This window comes from Solanum stenotomum, chromosome 12 (assembly GCF_019186545.1).
Source record: "Solanum stenotomum isolate F172 chromosome 12, ASM1918654v1, whole genome shotgun sequence".
NCBI classification, from domain to species: Eukaryota; Viridiplantae; Streptophyta; class Magnoliopsida; order Solanales; family Solanaceae; genus Solanum; species Solanum stenotomum.
The window spans coordinates 364,100-379,925 of NC_064293.1; the positions used below are offsets into that span (position 1 = coordinate 364,100).

General features: G+C 37.8%; 1 protein-coding gene and 1 pseudogene across 1 annotated transcript; one reads left to right on the forward strand and one right to left on the reverse strand.

The window, feature by feature from the left end:
• Nucleotides 1-2,766: 2,766 nt before the first annotated feature.
• Nucleotides 2,767-12,456, reverse strand: LOC125849485 (uncharacterized; annotated as a pseudogene).
• An 823-nt stretch (nucleotides 12,457-13,279) lies between these two features.
• On the forward strand, nucleotides 13,280-15,168 carry LOC125846727 (protein COFACTOR ASSEMBLY OF COMPLEX C SUBUNIT B CCB1, chloroplastic). The gene is made up of 4 exons (XM_049526311.1): nucleotides 13,280-13,677; nucleotides 13,760-13,890; nucleotides 14,590-14,742; nucleotides 14,830-15,168. Exons 1-4 carry the CDS (start codon nucleotides 13,372-13,374, stop codon nucleotides 15,014-15,016), a joined length of 777 nt encoding a protein of 258 aa, XP_049382268.1. The 5' UTR covers nucleotides 13,280-13,371; the 3' UTR covers nucleotides 15,017-15,168.
• Nucleotides 15,169-15,826: the final 658 nt, after the last annotated feature.

Consider the following 15,826-nt stretch of genomic DNA (forward strand, 5'->3'; position numbering starts at 1 on the left):
TGGTCCTTTTGGCTGGAATTCGAGATACACTCTTCTCTTTGGTGAGTAGTCGAAATCTGTTTTTGAGCTGAGTAGTGTTTATTACTTTTAGAATATATCGTTCTCTAGAACTCCCTTTTCAGTGAATAAATAAGATTTGGAAAGATAATTCATATACCTACAAATCTTATGTTTATGTAAAACTCTAATTTAGCTGTTATGGATTCAAAATATGGGATGCAACATAGGACAAGTTCTGTCCAAATTTCGGATTTAGAAATCCTGTATGTAACAACTGTTAGTGTATCGATGATATCTTTTTGTACAAAACATATTTTGCGGTGATTCATGATTGTTTGCAACCTTAAGAGATGTACCTACATCTTTCATGAAGGATATACAGTCTAATTTTTCCGTTTTCCTTTCCAAATCTAAGTTGCGACATGAGGTACTAGGCTGGCCAGAATTACTGTTTTGGGAGCATAGTCATGTTTGTATAGGCTAAGCTTACTTGTGATGATAATGTTTTTTTACATTAACATTATTGAGCTACTAGGGATTAAAGAAGTTATTTAATTTTATTTTAAGGTTGTATATACTCGCGAACAAGTTGAGGACCTTGATACGTTGGTTGGTCTACGGTTTGAACTCTTGAAGTTGTGTTGGACTGTTTCTAAGCTAAGCACTGAGGTTTGTGTATAAACTTGTACTTCTACTCTTTCTACCTGCTGGTATATCTGAAAGTTTATCTTTGTCCCTTGGTTACCCCTTGTCACTTTGCATTGTCGAGTTGGTATCCTTTAAGAGATTAAAGATGCTTGTGTAACTCACCCACTTGTACGGATTGTTTGATCACTTGGTACTCTTGTTAGGACCTTGTCCTTCTTGTGGCTGTGACTTTTTCACTATTGGCATGCCTCTTGATTCGGATCATTTGCCATCTTGACTCTAGATTTTTAGTCCGTCTTAAGAATGGAAGTTGTCCATCTTAAGTACAAACTAGAAAGCCATTTTAATATGGTTCTTGGTTCTCTTGATTATTGGGCTTGACCCTTCTTGATACAGGGCGTCAGCCCTTCTTGATACCTGCTTGTGCTTGGTGTGACGACATGATGTATATATTGGGCGAGCCTTGTTACTGAATCTCTTGGAAAATGGTGCTATGAGCGTTCTTGACATTTGGATCTTTAATTATCAAACTTGATCCTCTTTATATATTGTTTACTTGATTTGTTTGTTATGTTTCAATTGTGCTGCCTATGACTTGAGAAAGGTAGCTTGGTGAAAGGTAGCTTGGTGAATCTGAGGACTCCGAACCTGTAGTTTTTACACCATTAAGCTTTATGCTTAGCGATAGTTGTTTCTATCGTAGGGTATGATCGAGAGGAGGCATGAAGCCGGCCATTGGAGATGGAGATTTTGAGAGCCTTAAGGAAGATCACATTTGCATATAGGCATCTATATTTTGTATAAACCTTGGGACTTATACATGATCTATGTGTTGTATATTTACATGAAATTTTGAGGGCTAATTTGATCATGTCACCATGGGTTGTAACATAAGTATGGCTATATATTTTGTTCTTTTGGGGTGTGTAAGACCAAGTCTTGTAATATATTAAATTTACCACTTGCTTTTAATGGTTGTGTGAAGCATGAACCACCTAATTTGAGTACTCGGAAGTTGGTAATATTCTTTTTATATCATTTTTGCAGTGTGAGGATAATATATGCATAAAAATCTCGTGAGTTATTGGCTTATATTATTTTGGAAGGGTTTTTCCACCATAAGTTAAAATTCTGCGCAATATCAATTTGACATCAAATAATTGTTTAAATGGGCAGGATGCACATCCTTAACTATTTCTTTTTTTTCTCTTTATGATCCTAATCCCTCTACTAAATTATAATCAATATGGCCGTAGTTAAACTCTTTTAAATGTCGCAAGTATTTAATTAGATTTCTTGTATAAGTGGTAGTATCCTTTCGAAAGGGTCGCTACAGGATATTTGTAGACACATAAATTTTATTAGAATAAATTCATACAAAATTTGAATTAAATCTATATTATCTTGAGTTGAATGGTGTAATGTGGGCTTTACAAATAAATTAAATAATTTTATTAAATTCAAGTCCAAAGTTGTTTAGCCTTGAAGGTCAAACCTAAGTCACGTGTCACGATAACTATTCATCCAAGACCAATAGATGAGACCACGTGTCAAAATGATGTGGTGGTCCCAGTCATATTCAAGAACCAATCACAATCCGTCAAGTGTTTAAATGACATTACTTGGCCAATCATAAACAACCTTGTCCACTCCCTACAAATAAAAATATAGAATACGCAAGAAATTCTGAAAATAATTTGAAAAACACCTCAACAAGCGTTTTGCAAACATTGGTGAAAACTACAACATCAATTACATAGTTCTTCGAAGGAGTGGTCAACGAGGTTTTTCCCAGAGATCGACTTGAAAAGACAAAGTACTTTTCGGTGTTTCTAGAGATCAAACACATCTCAAAAAGGTCTACAACATCCTACATTCGAGAAATACACTATTGCCAGCCCTCAAATCATGGTGAAATCTTAGGAGAGAAGAATCAAGAGAACAACATAATTGTACTCACAAATTCATCAATAAAAAATCACATTTTCTTTTATTTATTTTGGTTGCAGTTATATTTCAGCACTACAAAAATTTATTGCGAACAACTACTTCCACCATTAGAACACTTTTCAATCTTCATCATATGTATATTCAGATCGTGGATTATTTACCATCATGCTAGTTACCTAATAACCATTTTTGCACAATCAATTTCCTTCTTGCAACTCCACATTACTTTCAGTCACTGAACCATCAAATATGCTAAACTCTACTCCCACCTCTTTGCTTTTGCTTGTATTACTCTAAGAAAAACCTTTCCACCTATTCTCATCCATCAATATCTTAAATGAATCCCTTGCCGTATGTCTAAACTTCTCTTTCATCGTAATCATCTTAAACACTTCTTCTACTTCTCTTTCTTAACCTTTGCCTTCTCATCCACAATTACCTCAGAGGAAAGGCAACATTCTCGGTGCCGATGGGTTTCTTAACTACTTGTCTCACCTAACCTTCCTTTATTGCAGAACTACCATTCGCCATAGCATTTACATACACCCTAACTTGCTCCAAAATAAAGAGTTGTCTTGATGGAATGTATGCGTCCACTAACGATCACAGGACTAGGTCCTTAGTACAGTTTAAGTGCTGAAAGTAAACAACTACAAGTAAATAAAGACACATGATTTTACGTGGAAACCTTCTTGCTCAAGGGAGTAAAACCACAACCTGTCACACAGGATTTTTCAACTGTTTTCACTAATCACCAAGCAAAAGTGAAACACAGACTTCAAGTTACAACAATGAGATTAACCTCCTAATCTCAACCTAAGTAATATCCATATTACTCAAACGAGCCAAAGCATGCCCTTATTGCCCACTATATTAACTATTTCTAATCAATATAGACTTTTATCCGTAAGACACAAAGTTACTTCTAACTATGCTCTTACACGACTCATACAAAGTTTTGAAACGTTTCTAACAAGAGTGAAACATATCCTACAGGATAAGTACAAATACAAGCAATCAAAACATCAGCATGTTCAGAAATCAATTCTTCAGTCGATCAGGTCCCTTGCTGTTTTGTATGAAGCTTGATTTTTCTATCTTTGAATAAATGAGTAGTTAGTTGTTTATCATTTTGATTATATCAATCCACAAGGAATTATCGACCATTGCAGAGGACCGAGTCCCTGCATTTGTTAGGATCATCAAAACATCTGAAAACCTATCATTTTCCCCTTTTTGATGATAACAAACAAACTGCCTCACATGATTTTATATTCATTCAAATTATCAGTTCCCCCTGTCAAAAAACTCTAATTTCAATACACTAATTTACAGCCAATTCCCCCTTTTGACATCATTGAAAAGGAGTGGCAGTAAACATATACAAGCTACATGCAAAATCGTAAGGAATTTAGGGCCATGGGCCACACAGTACATGAGCAGGTAGGCAGAAAATAGAGAAGACAAAAGAATACCAAACAGGGAAAAATAGATAATAATATTATATCACAATACTGGCCACAGAGTCTAGTAAAAAATAGTACATGCCACTAGATTGAGCAAAAGGGGAATCAACAATAAACACAGGAAGAATTAAGAACAAAAACAACACTCTTTTAAGATGGGGGGGACGAGGAGAGAAGGACTGCAACACAAGAGTCAGGCGAGTATTAGCATCAACATGCGCCTGAATGAGTTGCTTGTATGAGACTAGACTTCGTCACTGAGTGAGGCATTTGTCTTTAGTAGCTATGCATTCTCAGCTCTCAACTTTTCAACTTCCTCCTTACTGTCAACACTAGTACTAGGTCCTCGACAAATAGAATGTTGAAGCTGAGCCCTAAGTCGTGCAATTTTCACCTCCTTAGTACTCAAGGTTGTTGTGAAATGATTCAGCTCACGCTTGAGTGCTTCCTGTTGTCCAAGGAGTTCAGAGACATGGGACTTGGCTTTGACTTTACCCTCAGCACACTCACATTCCAAAAGTGTGGTTGCAGAGAACATTTGCTTTACAGTACCAGGTACCCCTCTGCCAAGAGGCACTCCAAAATGTTCAAACACATGATTCAATAAGTACCCATAGGGTATGCCATGCTTGGAATTTTTCCAGGTCATAACTCTATGCATGTGCTCGAGCATAATCCCAGGAAGACTGATAGCTTCAAGTTCATCCAATTGTTCCATGAGAAACAGATCGGCTGCAGATGCCATATTCTTCTTTTCACTTATGAGCACGACCACTTTATTCACAAACTCAAAGAACAACTGGTACTCCCCTCTGAGAAACTTTTTAGGAAGACCTGAACACTTAATGTCCCAATGCTTAGTGGCCCTTTTGAACAAAATCAACAGAAGGCTTACTCCGTTCAACGGACCTGATCCCTTGAGAGGAACCCCCAGTATAATTCCCAAGCTTTCTTCACTTAGGGAAATCTTCACCTCGCGCACAGTGGTCTGAATACCTCTATCATCAAGGAGTTCCATTTTGTAATAGAACTCACACAGTTCTAGCTCATGTAAATATGGTGCTGGACATTCAAATAGATGCTCCCAACTTTGTATGGGGACATAGTCATAAGGTGTGCACATACCATGTTCTGTGAATATGCCAGTATCAAACACCCTTCCATTTAGAACTTTTTGTTTCTCAAGTTCAGAAACACATTCCTCTCTTGTCATGACCTTTCCTTCAACTGGTTTATGTGCAGTTGGACCTGTTCCCTTTACATACTTTGATTTTGAGACAACCTTTGTAGTACCCTTGGCCCTTTTTGCAGGTGATTTTTCCCTAGTGTCTGACTTTCTAGTGCTCGAAGCTTTATTATTTCGAGATATCTTCTCCATTTTCTCTGTAATTTGTTCAAAAGTGCATTCACCGTACGAACCTCCCGCAATAGTATCGAGCACTGCCTTACCATTATCATCCTGTCCTCGGTAGAAGTACTCCTTTAGCGACTCATCATCAATACGGTGATTCGGGACACCCCTCATGAAGGCAATGAACCTATCCCAAGAACTACTCACAGACTCTCCAGGTAATGCTACAAAGTTGTTGAGTTTATCCTTCTTGTTCAACTTCTTGGACACTGGAAAGAATCTTGCTAAAAATGCCTCTATCAACTGCTCCCATGTATAGATTGAGTTGTAAAGGAGTTCATTGAACCACACAGCAGCATCTCCGATCAATGATAGAGGAAACACACGCAACCCAATGACGTTCATATCCCAATTCGATCGACCTATACAACTTTTGCAGACATGATTAAGTTTGGCTATGTGAGCATATAGATCATCCGCTGGCAACCCCGCAAACAAGCCCAGTGCTATAAGCATCTGCATCAAGCTACTGGTCACCACAAATGTATGCCCCTGAGGTAGAGGCGGTAGGACAAGAGGTCCATCAGAATCGGCAATATTAAGGTTGACCTTGAAATTTTCATGCAGATGTGGTCCTTGTGGTTCCTGTGCCCTCAGTGCATCTCCCAATATATTCTCAACTAGAGCCTGATTATTCACATCAATTACCCTCAGAGGTTGCAATCCAACACCTTCATCTAACTTGTAGGGAGTAAGTGGTTTGCCTTGGCTCTGTGTACTTGGCATACACTAGAGTAACCCTGCGAGGGACAAAAACAAAAGAAAAAGTAAAATTAGGAAATATTTGACTAAAGTTCAATAATGCAATTAAACTTAATCTAAAAGCCTTATTTTCCGGCAGCGGCGCTAAAATTTGATACGCTCAAATTATATATTTTTTCAGAAGCATAAGCAATCGTTATCACGTAAAGAACCCAACTTGTAGGTTGAGGTCGATCCCACGAGGATTATGGTTTAAACTTAAGTTCAATAACGATTATATTCGTTTAGCCAATGTATTTCCGAGACAAATAAGTAAAAGGGGGGGATTTGTGTAACAAATTTTGGAAATTATGAAAGTAATTAGTAAGCAAGATTCAAACTTTTATTGCTATCAAATTAAGAAGGACACTAGAGAGTACGTGTTCCCCATAAGCTCATAACTCCGTAATCCTAGTAATAGCAATCCCTTCCTAGTGTATTACATGCAAAACAATAAGTTATGTATCTCTAAATCCTTGGTCCGACATCTAGAGAATTTCACCCCGCACTTTAGTTCGGCTACATGTGTATAATTTACTAACCCTTACCATTACCTCATATTAGACGTCACATCGATGTATGACTTAGTTTTCACACTCGCACCAATCGACATTAATTCTATTAGATAGTATCATACTAAATCTATGTTGATAATTCTTTTCTTATTAACTACCTCCTTGGTCTGGCAAGTAGCAACAAGGCGAGTTCTAATGGTGCGCACCGTTAAAAAGACTTCTAGACGAAATAATTATCAATGCATGCAAAACACTATTCAAGAATTATTAGTTACTATTCATACTTCGTTAATCGCTCATGGTTCCCACAATCCCAGTTGTGGAATTAGTTACCCATATTAGCAAGAAAACAATTCATAATGTTTGAAGAATAAATCATGAACTTACACAGTATAGTAGAATAATCCCAGAATTTCAACTTGAATTTCAAAGTAAAAATCACAAAAACGTGCTTGAATTGCTAAAGTTGCAAGTTAATCTCCAAAGCCAAAAACTAGAATAAAAATAATAATCTCCAACCTCTAAAAACGAGGTTTACATACCCTATATATAGAAAAATAAGTCCTAACTAAAAAGGAAACGAAATAAAGAAATAAAGTTGCAGAATGCGTCTTCATTCTACGAAATTGACCTACGGTCCGTAAGTTAATCTACGGTCCGTATGTCCCTTCCGTGGCTCAGGACTTAGGCAATTTTTCTTTCTTCAAAATCTGCAAAATCTCTATCTCAAACGATGATTCAACAATACGAACCGTAAGTCTATCTACGGTCCGTAACTCTTCTCCGTAACGCCACACTTAGATTTTTTCAACATCAGGTATTGGAATGAATCTCTGAATGATTTGACGGAGCAACAGTACGGTCCGTAGATCAATCTATAGTCCATAAGTCACAACCGTGGTTCCACACTTGGTCAAGAATTCCCTGATCTTCAGCAATGCCTTTCCTTCCCTTCTACGACTAGCATCTACGGGGCGTAACTGGACCTACGGACCGTAAGTTGCCTCCGTAGATGCCCTTTTATGCACTTTTTTCAGTCGTGTCTTCAAGTTTCCGCGCCTGAACCTATTCCCTGTAAACATGAGAAAAACACATATAAACTAATACAAAATAGCCCTTGAGAAACACAACTCTCAAGTGAAATGTATCAAAAATATCGTAAACTCACGGTACATCAGATGGGAGGATTGATGTTTCCATCTAGACTTTCTTGTGATCTCCTCATCATGATCAACATCTAATTGTAAGAATCTTCTTCCTGAGATGAACTATACGGATCAGGTTCTTCTGTGGGTTCTGCACTACTTTCTTCATTTGAATCCTTTTCAGCTATAGGGTCTTGAATTAAGCTATCTCTTTGGATTTTCATCAGTTTCTCAAGTTCAAGATCTTCACTATGTTCAGCATTGCTCTGATAACCAGATTCATCAAATATCACATGCATACTTTCTTCCACACATAGAGTTCTTTTATTGTAGACTCTGTATGTTTTGCTAGTAGAGGAATAACCCACAAAATCCCTTTATCACTCCTTGAATCAAACTTGCCAAGGTCATCCTTTCAATTGTTCAACACAAAGAACTTGCAACCAAAGGCCTTTAGGTGACTGAGTGATGGACTTCTTCCATTCAATAGTTAATAAGGAGTCTTCTTAAGCACTGACTTGATGATGCATTTTGTGACATAGCAAGTTGTGTTTACTGCTTTTGCCTAGAAATTCATGGCAAGTCTTGAGTCAGTGAGCATGGTTCTGGCAATGTCCACCAAGGTCCTATTCTTCATTTCTACAACCCCATTTTTTGAGGGTTCTGGGAGTAGAAAAGTTGTGATGAATCTCATGGTCAGTACAAATGCCTTCGATTTGGGCATTTTCAAACTCAATACCATGATTTGATCTGATGCTTGCAATCTTGTAATTTACCTTCAGCTGAATTGCCTTTGCAAAAATGATTAGTACCCCAACTGTCTCCTCTTTAATTCGCAAAAACATGTTCCAGGTGAATCTGGTGAAGCCATCAACGATCACCAAGATATACTTTTTCCCTCATCTGCTCGGAACTCTTACAGGTCCACACAAGTCCATGTAGAGAAGCTCTAGTGGTCTGGTTGTACTGACACCTTTCTTTAGTTTGAAGGATGATCTCATTTTCTTCCCCCTCACACAGGCGTCATAGACTTTGTTGTCGAAGAACTTCAAGTTAGGCATTCCATGGACCAGGTCCCCTGCAACTAGTTTGTTCATCAAGGATGAGCTCACGTCTCCAGTCATCTGTGCCACAGATTTTCATTGTCAGATTGAGCACTCAGACAGGTGAGACTATCCCCTTCTATGGAGTTAAGATCTGCAACATACATTTTGTTAACCTTTCTGACAGACATAACAACTTTGTTAGTAACACAGTTGTAACTATGCATCAATCTGACACAAATTTCACTTCATTTCCTTTATGACAAATTTGAGACACACTCAACAAGCTGTACTTCAAACCATTCACATAGTGTACATTGTCTATGGAATGTTCCACTGATCTTCCAATTTTCCTAACACCAAGAATGAATCCCTTTTTGGCATCTCCAAATGACACACCACCACCTGGTGTGCTTCCAAAGAGAGGAAGTTTTGAGTGTCTCCAATCATATGATTCGAGTAACCACTGTCTATCTACCAACATTGACTGCTTCCTCTCTTCTGCAAAAGAATTACTTGTTAGATTTAGAAACCCACTTGAGATGGAGTTCCCAAAAGCTATCAAAAGGTTTGATGATAAACCTTCCCGTCCAAGGGGACAACATGTTCTTGCTAAAGGGATGCCTAGGACCAGGTACCTTCCCTTTTTCTTATTTAAAGGAGTTCTCTTGATTTTCGTTTATTCTTTTCAGAGACTCACAATTTCTTTTCAAGTGACCATTTCTTCCACAGTGGGTGCACAACATATTATCAGAGACTGACACATACTTGCTATGAGGGTTGTAGGGAGGTTCTATCTTTCTACACCCTAGGCCATTTCTGACGTTGAATTTCTAATTTGCTAAGTTTGAAAGAATCTTAGATGAGTCGGTCCATTTCAGGGAGTGACTTAACTTTTCTTTGACTTGACTTAGGTCCTTTACTACTTGTGAATTTCTCTCAAGAGAGGCAGCTAGATTGGACTCAGATACTTTCAAACTTTCCAGTAAATCAAGCTCAAAAGTACTAAGTTTTCTTTTTCCACCCTCAGAGGTACCAGTTTCCTCTTAAGGTTGACAACTCTCAGTCTCCAGAATACTTACCCTAACACTTATTTCATACATTTGAGAAATAAGGGTAGTTTTTTCATCTTCACATAGACTCAGTTTTTCACTCAACATTATATTTTCATTTGTTATTTCGTGTAAAAGTCAATCAGCACAACAACAAGTTTTCTCAGTCTCTTAATTGACAAAGTGTCTAACTCACTTTTGAGATCAAACAGAGTTAACTCATCCTTGTCCTCTTCATCATCAGATTTTGCCATCAATGAGAATATGGCGTTGAAGACACTTTCATTTTCATTGATGACCATTATCGAGACATCTTCATGATTTCCTTCTTCCTCAGAGTCGCTAGAGGCTTTTCCCCATACTGCAAAGGCTTTCTTCACAACTTGATCTGCATTGGCCTTTATTTTAGCATAGTTAGGGACTTGGTCCCTCTGCCGTGGTTTTAAGTCCTGAACTTCATGCTTTTGACTCTGACAATCTCTCATGAAGTGTCCAAACTTTCGAAATGTGTGGCAGAGGTCATTAGCATTCGTCGTTCTGGTGGTAGTCCCCTTCTTCTAAAATCCTCTATGCTTTTTGACTATCTTCTAGAATCTTCTAGTCATATAAGTCATCTCATCCTCATCTTCAGACCCATCATTTTGGTAGATCTTTAGTGCCACTGATTTCTCCTTCTTTTCTTCCTTCACAGATGAACCCTGCTACTTGTTTAGCTCATAGGTTTGCAGGTTTCCGATCAGATCATCCATGGTGAGAACCTTTAGATCTCTGGCCTCGGTGTTGTCACTCACTTTGTTTTCCCATGACTTCAGATGGTCTCTAAGAATTTTTTGAACTTGTTTGCTTGGGTGAATGGGCTCACCAAGACATCTTAGTTCGTTTGTGATGGAGGTAAACCTTGTATGCATCTCATGGATGGTTTCTCCTTCCTTTATACTAAAATTCTCATATTGAGTCTTCAGCATGTCTACCTTTGACTCCTTGACCTGAGTTGTTCCTTTGTGGGTTGTTTTGAGGCAGTCCTAGATTTCATTTGCAGTTTCACAGGCGGAAATCCTGTTGTATTCATCTAGACCAATCCCACAGACTAGCAGCTTCTTGGCCTTGTAGTTTTTTTTCAATCTTCTTCCTGTCTGCTTCATCGTATCCCTTCTGGTCTTTGGAATTACTCTAGTCAGCTCTTCTTCCTTCACACCCTTGGTGGGAGCGTAGGGTCCATCAAGTAATACATCCCACAACTTAGTGTCTTCTGCCATGATGTAATCATGCATCCGTGTCTTTCACCATCCATAGTATTGTTCGTTGAATCGAGGAGGACGGGTGGTGGATTGACCTTCTTCTAGGCTTGGTGGAGCAGTCATTCCTTCAAGATCTTTCTTCTCTTGGTGTTAAGCAGATAGAGAAGTCAGCGCTCAGATACCAATTGATGGAATATATGTGTCCACTAACAATTGTAGGACCAGTTCCTTGGTACAGTTTAAGTGTTGAAATTAAACAACTGCAAGTAAATAAAGACATACGATTTAATGTGAAAACCTCCTTGCTCAAGGGAGTAAAACCGCGACCTATCACACAGGATTTTCAACTATTTTCACTAATCACCAAACAAAAGTGAAACACAGACTTCAACTTACAACAATGAGATTAACCTCCTAATCTCAACCTAAGTAATATCCCTATTACTTAAACGAGCCAAAGTAATGCCCTCATTGCCCACTATATTAATTATATCTAATAAATATAGACTTTTATTCGTAAGACACAAAGTTACTCCTAACTATGCTCTTACACGGCTCATACAAAGTTTTGAAACGTTTCTAACAAGAGTGAAATGAATCCTACAAGATAAGCACAAATACAAGAAATCAAAACATCGGCAAGTTCAAAAAGCAATTCTTCAGTCGATCAGGTCCCTTGTTGTTTTGTATGAAGCTTGATTTTCCTATTGGTTAAGTACGCTGGCGACTTCACCAACCAGTGACAAGACAACTTTTCCAGCTGTACAACATATTTCCCTGGACGAGAACACTCTGTAGAGGACCGAGTCCTTGCATTTGTGAGGATCATCAAAACATCTGAAAACTTATCATGCATTTTTAGAAATGCATCCTTCAATCTCTTTCCCAATAAGTCTTTCATCCTTATCAGTACCCTTAACTTATGGATCTTCATCAGCTTTCTCATCGGTAATATAAGGGAATTCAACATTCCCTTCAATTTTCACCGTACTATTAACGTCAACTTCCTTCACTTTCCCTTCCCAAGAGAAAACCAAATTCAATTCTTACCAAAAAAAATCTGTATATTCATATAAGCTTCTCCTTCGAGATTTTTCCTGCAGATTTTGAGGTTTCCTTTGTCATCAATTAAGGTTTTGTTGACTAAAAGATTATAGGAAGTTTCAACACTATTCAAAGCAATTAGTTTCAACCTAGTGCCAATTGTGAACATCGGTTCCATCAGGTCGATCTTCTAATACGATCCATCATTTGTCTCATTCTCTACTATGATCCGTTCTATGGCGGCGGTGAGATAGAGTACAACGTCGACAATATGAGCACATGAGAGAGGAATTGAGTCTGTGTTGCGAGAGTACGTGATGGACCAATGGAACACAGTGAGAGAAAAAAGAATGGGATCGAGAAAGATTAGAGAGATGATTTTGGGGATCTAATTTGATATGAATTCATTTGGTTTAATGGGTGGGGTTCGGATTAAAAGTGGAAATCAGTTTATTTTAATTGAAATTGAGTAATTTTAATTGATTTGGGGGCTTTCATCCAATTGAGGGGTATGAGTGAAAAATTTGTAGACGGCGAGGGTATAAATGACTACATATATAATGAATGGTAAAACTAATAATTAATCGAAAGTTGAGGGGTAATTAATCTAAAAACCAAATGTTACCTTAATTTGGGGTTGATTCTTTGCCACAAATCACTTTTTTGATAAATATTCTTGGGAATGTCAAAGAAAGTAGAAATGTTTTTTCACTGCAATATACAATGAAATTTGAAAGAGATGAAAAGGGAGAAAATTGGGCAAGCTTTTCGGCTATGGCTTAGTAGGGGAACGAGAAAGTTTTTGGATTTATTTTTGGTGGGACTCCGGGTTAAACTTAACAGAAAATTTTGATGAATTGTTACTTTTAGGGCAAAAGATCAAATTGAGTACTTTTTATAATACATTAAGAACTATATGAATCATGCAAAATGTATTAAGGATCAAAATAAACAACCCCATACATTAAGGACCATTTTGATAATTTTCTCTAATAATTAAAGTGTTGGGCGTTGGAGGGTCATAGAAATAAAAGGTGCAATTAGAAGCAGTTAGACGTTGGAAGGTGATAACGTCTGGGCACATTTGTGTGTTTTGTTGAGTGGCACCAAAAAGTTCCATGGCAGCAAAACTTGTACTCTCTCCTCTCTCTCTTCCATGGAGTTTACAGAGTGGGCAGAAACCGCATGTATGTCTTCGAACAAGACCCAGAAGCCGCCTCACCGTTAAAGCCTATAACGATGTGCTTTTCAGTGCTGCTAGTGCTGCTCCTCTACTTTATCAAGAAAACCCTTCTTCTCTCTTCTCACTTGCAGCAGCAGCAGATGCTGGTTATTCGTTGGCTAGCTACTACACTTCTCTAGGTCTCTTTGTCATCTCTGTTCCTGGTCTTTGGTCCCTTATTAAACGATCTGTTAAATCCAAGGTCATTACTATTTCTTTATTTCATTTGATTCTTTGTTTCTGTTGGGTTTGGCTTGTAATTGATGGTGAATTTTTGGATGCAGATTGTGCAGAAGACATTTGTTAAGCAAGGGATAGATGAGGGAAAGAAAGCGGCTAACCAGGTTGCTGGGGAAATTCTTTCCTTCTTCACTCGAAATAATTTCGCTGTGTTGGATAGAGGAGAGACTATAACGTTAGTAGTATCCCTTTTTATTTCTCTTACCTTATCCTCCTTTGAACAACTTTTATCTACGGAAAGGACTTATTAATATTATTAAATTGGCAGAAAATATTGTGAATTGGACAATTGCATCCTCCAGCTGTATTATTATCTTCATTCTTTAGGTGTAATGGATGTGAATAACTAGTGTTTGTCTTTGGCCTAAAATGGCTGCAAACTGTGTCATTGGCTGCATAAACTTGTCTTTTCTCATGTTTATTATTGAAATGATGTTTTCAGCTGAAAGTGAGATTTCTTTTCCAATCTTTGCATCTGAGGGCACTCTGTAACTTTTATTTTTTACTTCTTTCCGGAAGCTTGTGCCTACTAATGAAGTGATGACGTTTTGAAAACCGTACATCATCACCACTGTTATTTGATTATCTTCATGTACGTGAGTGACACCAATGCTGTTTTCACCATATCATCTTCTGTTTGCCCGTAGGAGGCCTTTCTTCCAGAAAATTCAATCCAATGCTTCCGATTTACTAAAATTCTTTTTCTAGCAAGCAAAGAGGAGTTCATTCATATAAGTATATTTATCATGCCTTGACATGTGAGAGTATTTTTTTGCCTCAATAGGGTAAACTTTATTAATAACCAATACCTACATAGATTGTTTCAGCCTCTCTCTCTATTGATAAATATTAGTATAACTTTTGCATTCTGAAGGTTTGAGGGAATGATGGTTCCAAGCCGAGGACAAGCAGCATTGTTAACTTTCTGCACGTGTGTAAGCTTGGGAAGTGTTGCCCTAGTTCTTACTATAACAGTTCCAGATGTAGGCAATAATTGGTTCTGGATTACTGCCTTAAGTCCGTTAGCGTAAGTACTGCTAATAAAAGAAAAATCATCTGTCAACTTTGATTTTGAATTGCTGTTGACTGGAAACCATATTTAAATTGGGAGCAGGGGTGTATATTATTGGACTCGAGCATCCAGAAAGGAGCAGATCAAGGTGAAAATGATTGTAGCAAATGATGGAAGCTTGTCGGAAATTGTTGTTCAAGGTGATGACCAAGAAGTAGAGAAAATGCGGAAGGAGCTACAGCTGAGTGAAAAAGGCATGGTTTATGTTAAGGGCTTACTTGAAAGGTGATATAACTTGGTTTTCTTGTAAGATATATATGTCTGAAACATACTCCTCCATGATGCTTGGTCAACAACATTCTTATGTTGTAACCTGGAAAGTTCTAAGAAGCTGTAAATTAATCGCACGTGCATATATTAGTCAGAAGTTCTTGTGCAATAGGGGTGAATGTGTCTACTATTTGCTTGTTACTTTCTTACATGACTTGATCTCCATTTTTACTTAAAAAAATCCTAGTCACGAACCTTCTCTAAAATACATAATCTTAAGGAGAAAAGGCTGCAAAGAAAGGGGGAGAATGAAGTGCCCGTTTCATAATTAGTTTAAAAGATTGTATCTTTTGTCTGGCAGAAACACTGTGTACCAGGAAGGTATTTGTGGGATATTAAGATGAATGAGTTGTGTGCAAACAACTAAAGGTATATAATTGAGCAATGATGATAACATAACTCCCCCCAAGCCTCTGAAAATATGATAATCCATCATCAGAACATTCTCCCGTTTGCTAGAGGAGCTATCAGCTCCAGTAAATAGAAAATGCTAGGTTCTTTAGATGTGAACAAGGCAACCATCATCATCCAACATCAAGTACAAATAGATTCCATACTTGGCCCATGTAACTGGCACTGCTACAACACACATTTGATCCATATGGACAACTCTTTGCACTAGATAGGTTATATTTATTAGTCTCTTAGACGTGCATCAATCAGTTTCAAACATCTGGCTTCTTTGGTGAATCCACGATTGAGTATTACGTTCTACAAGTCTGGAGATCGGTTATAATAGAACTCATTTGTTACCATCTTCTTTTACTAT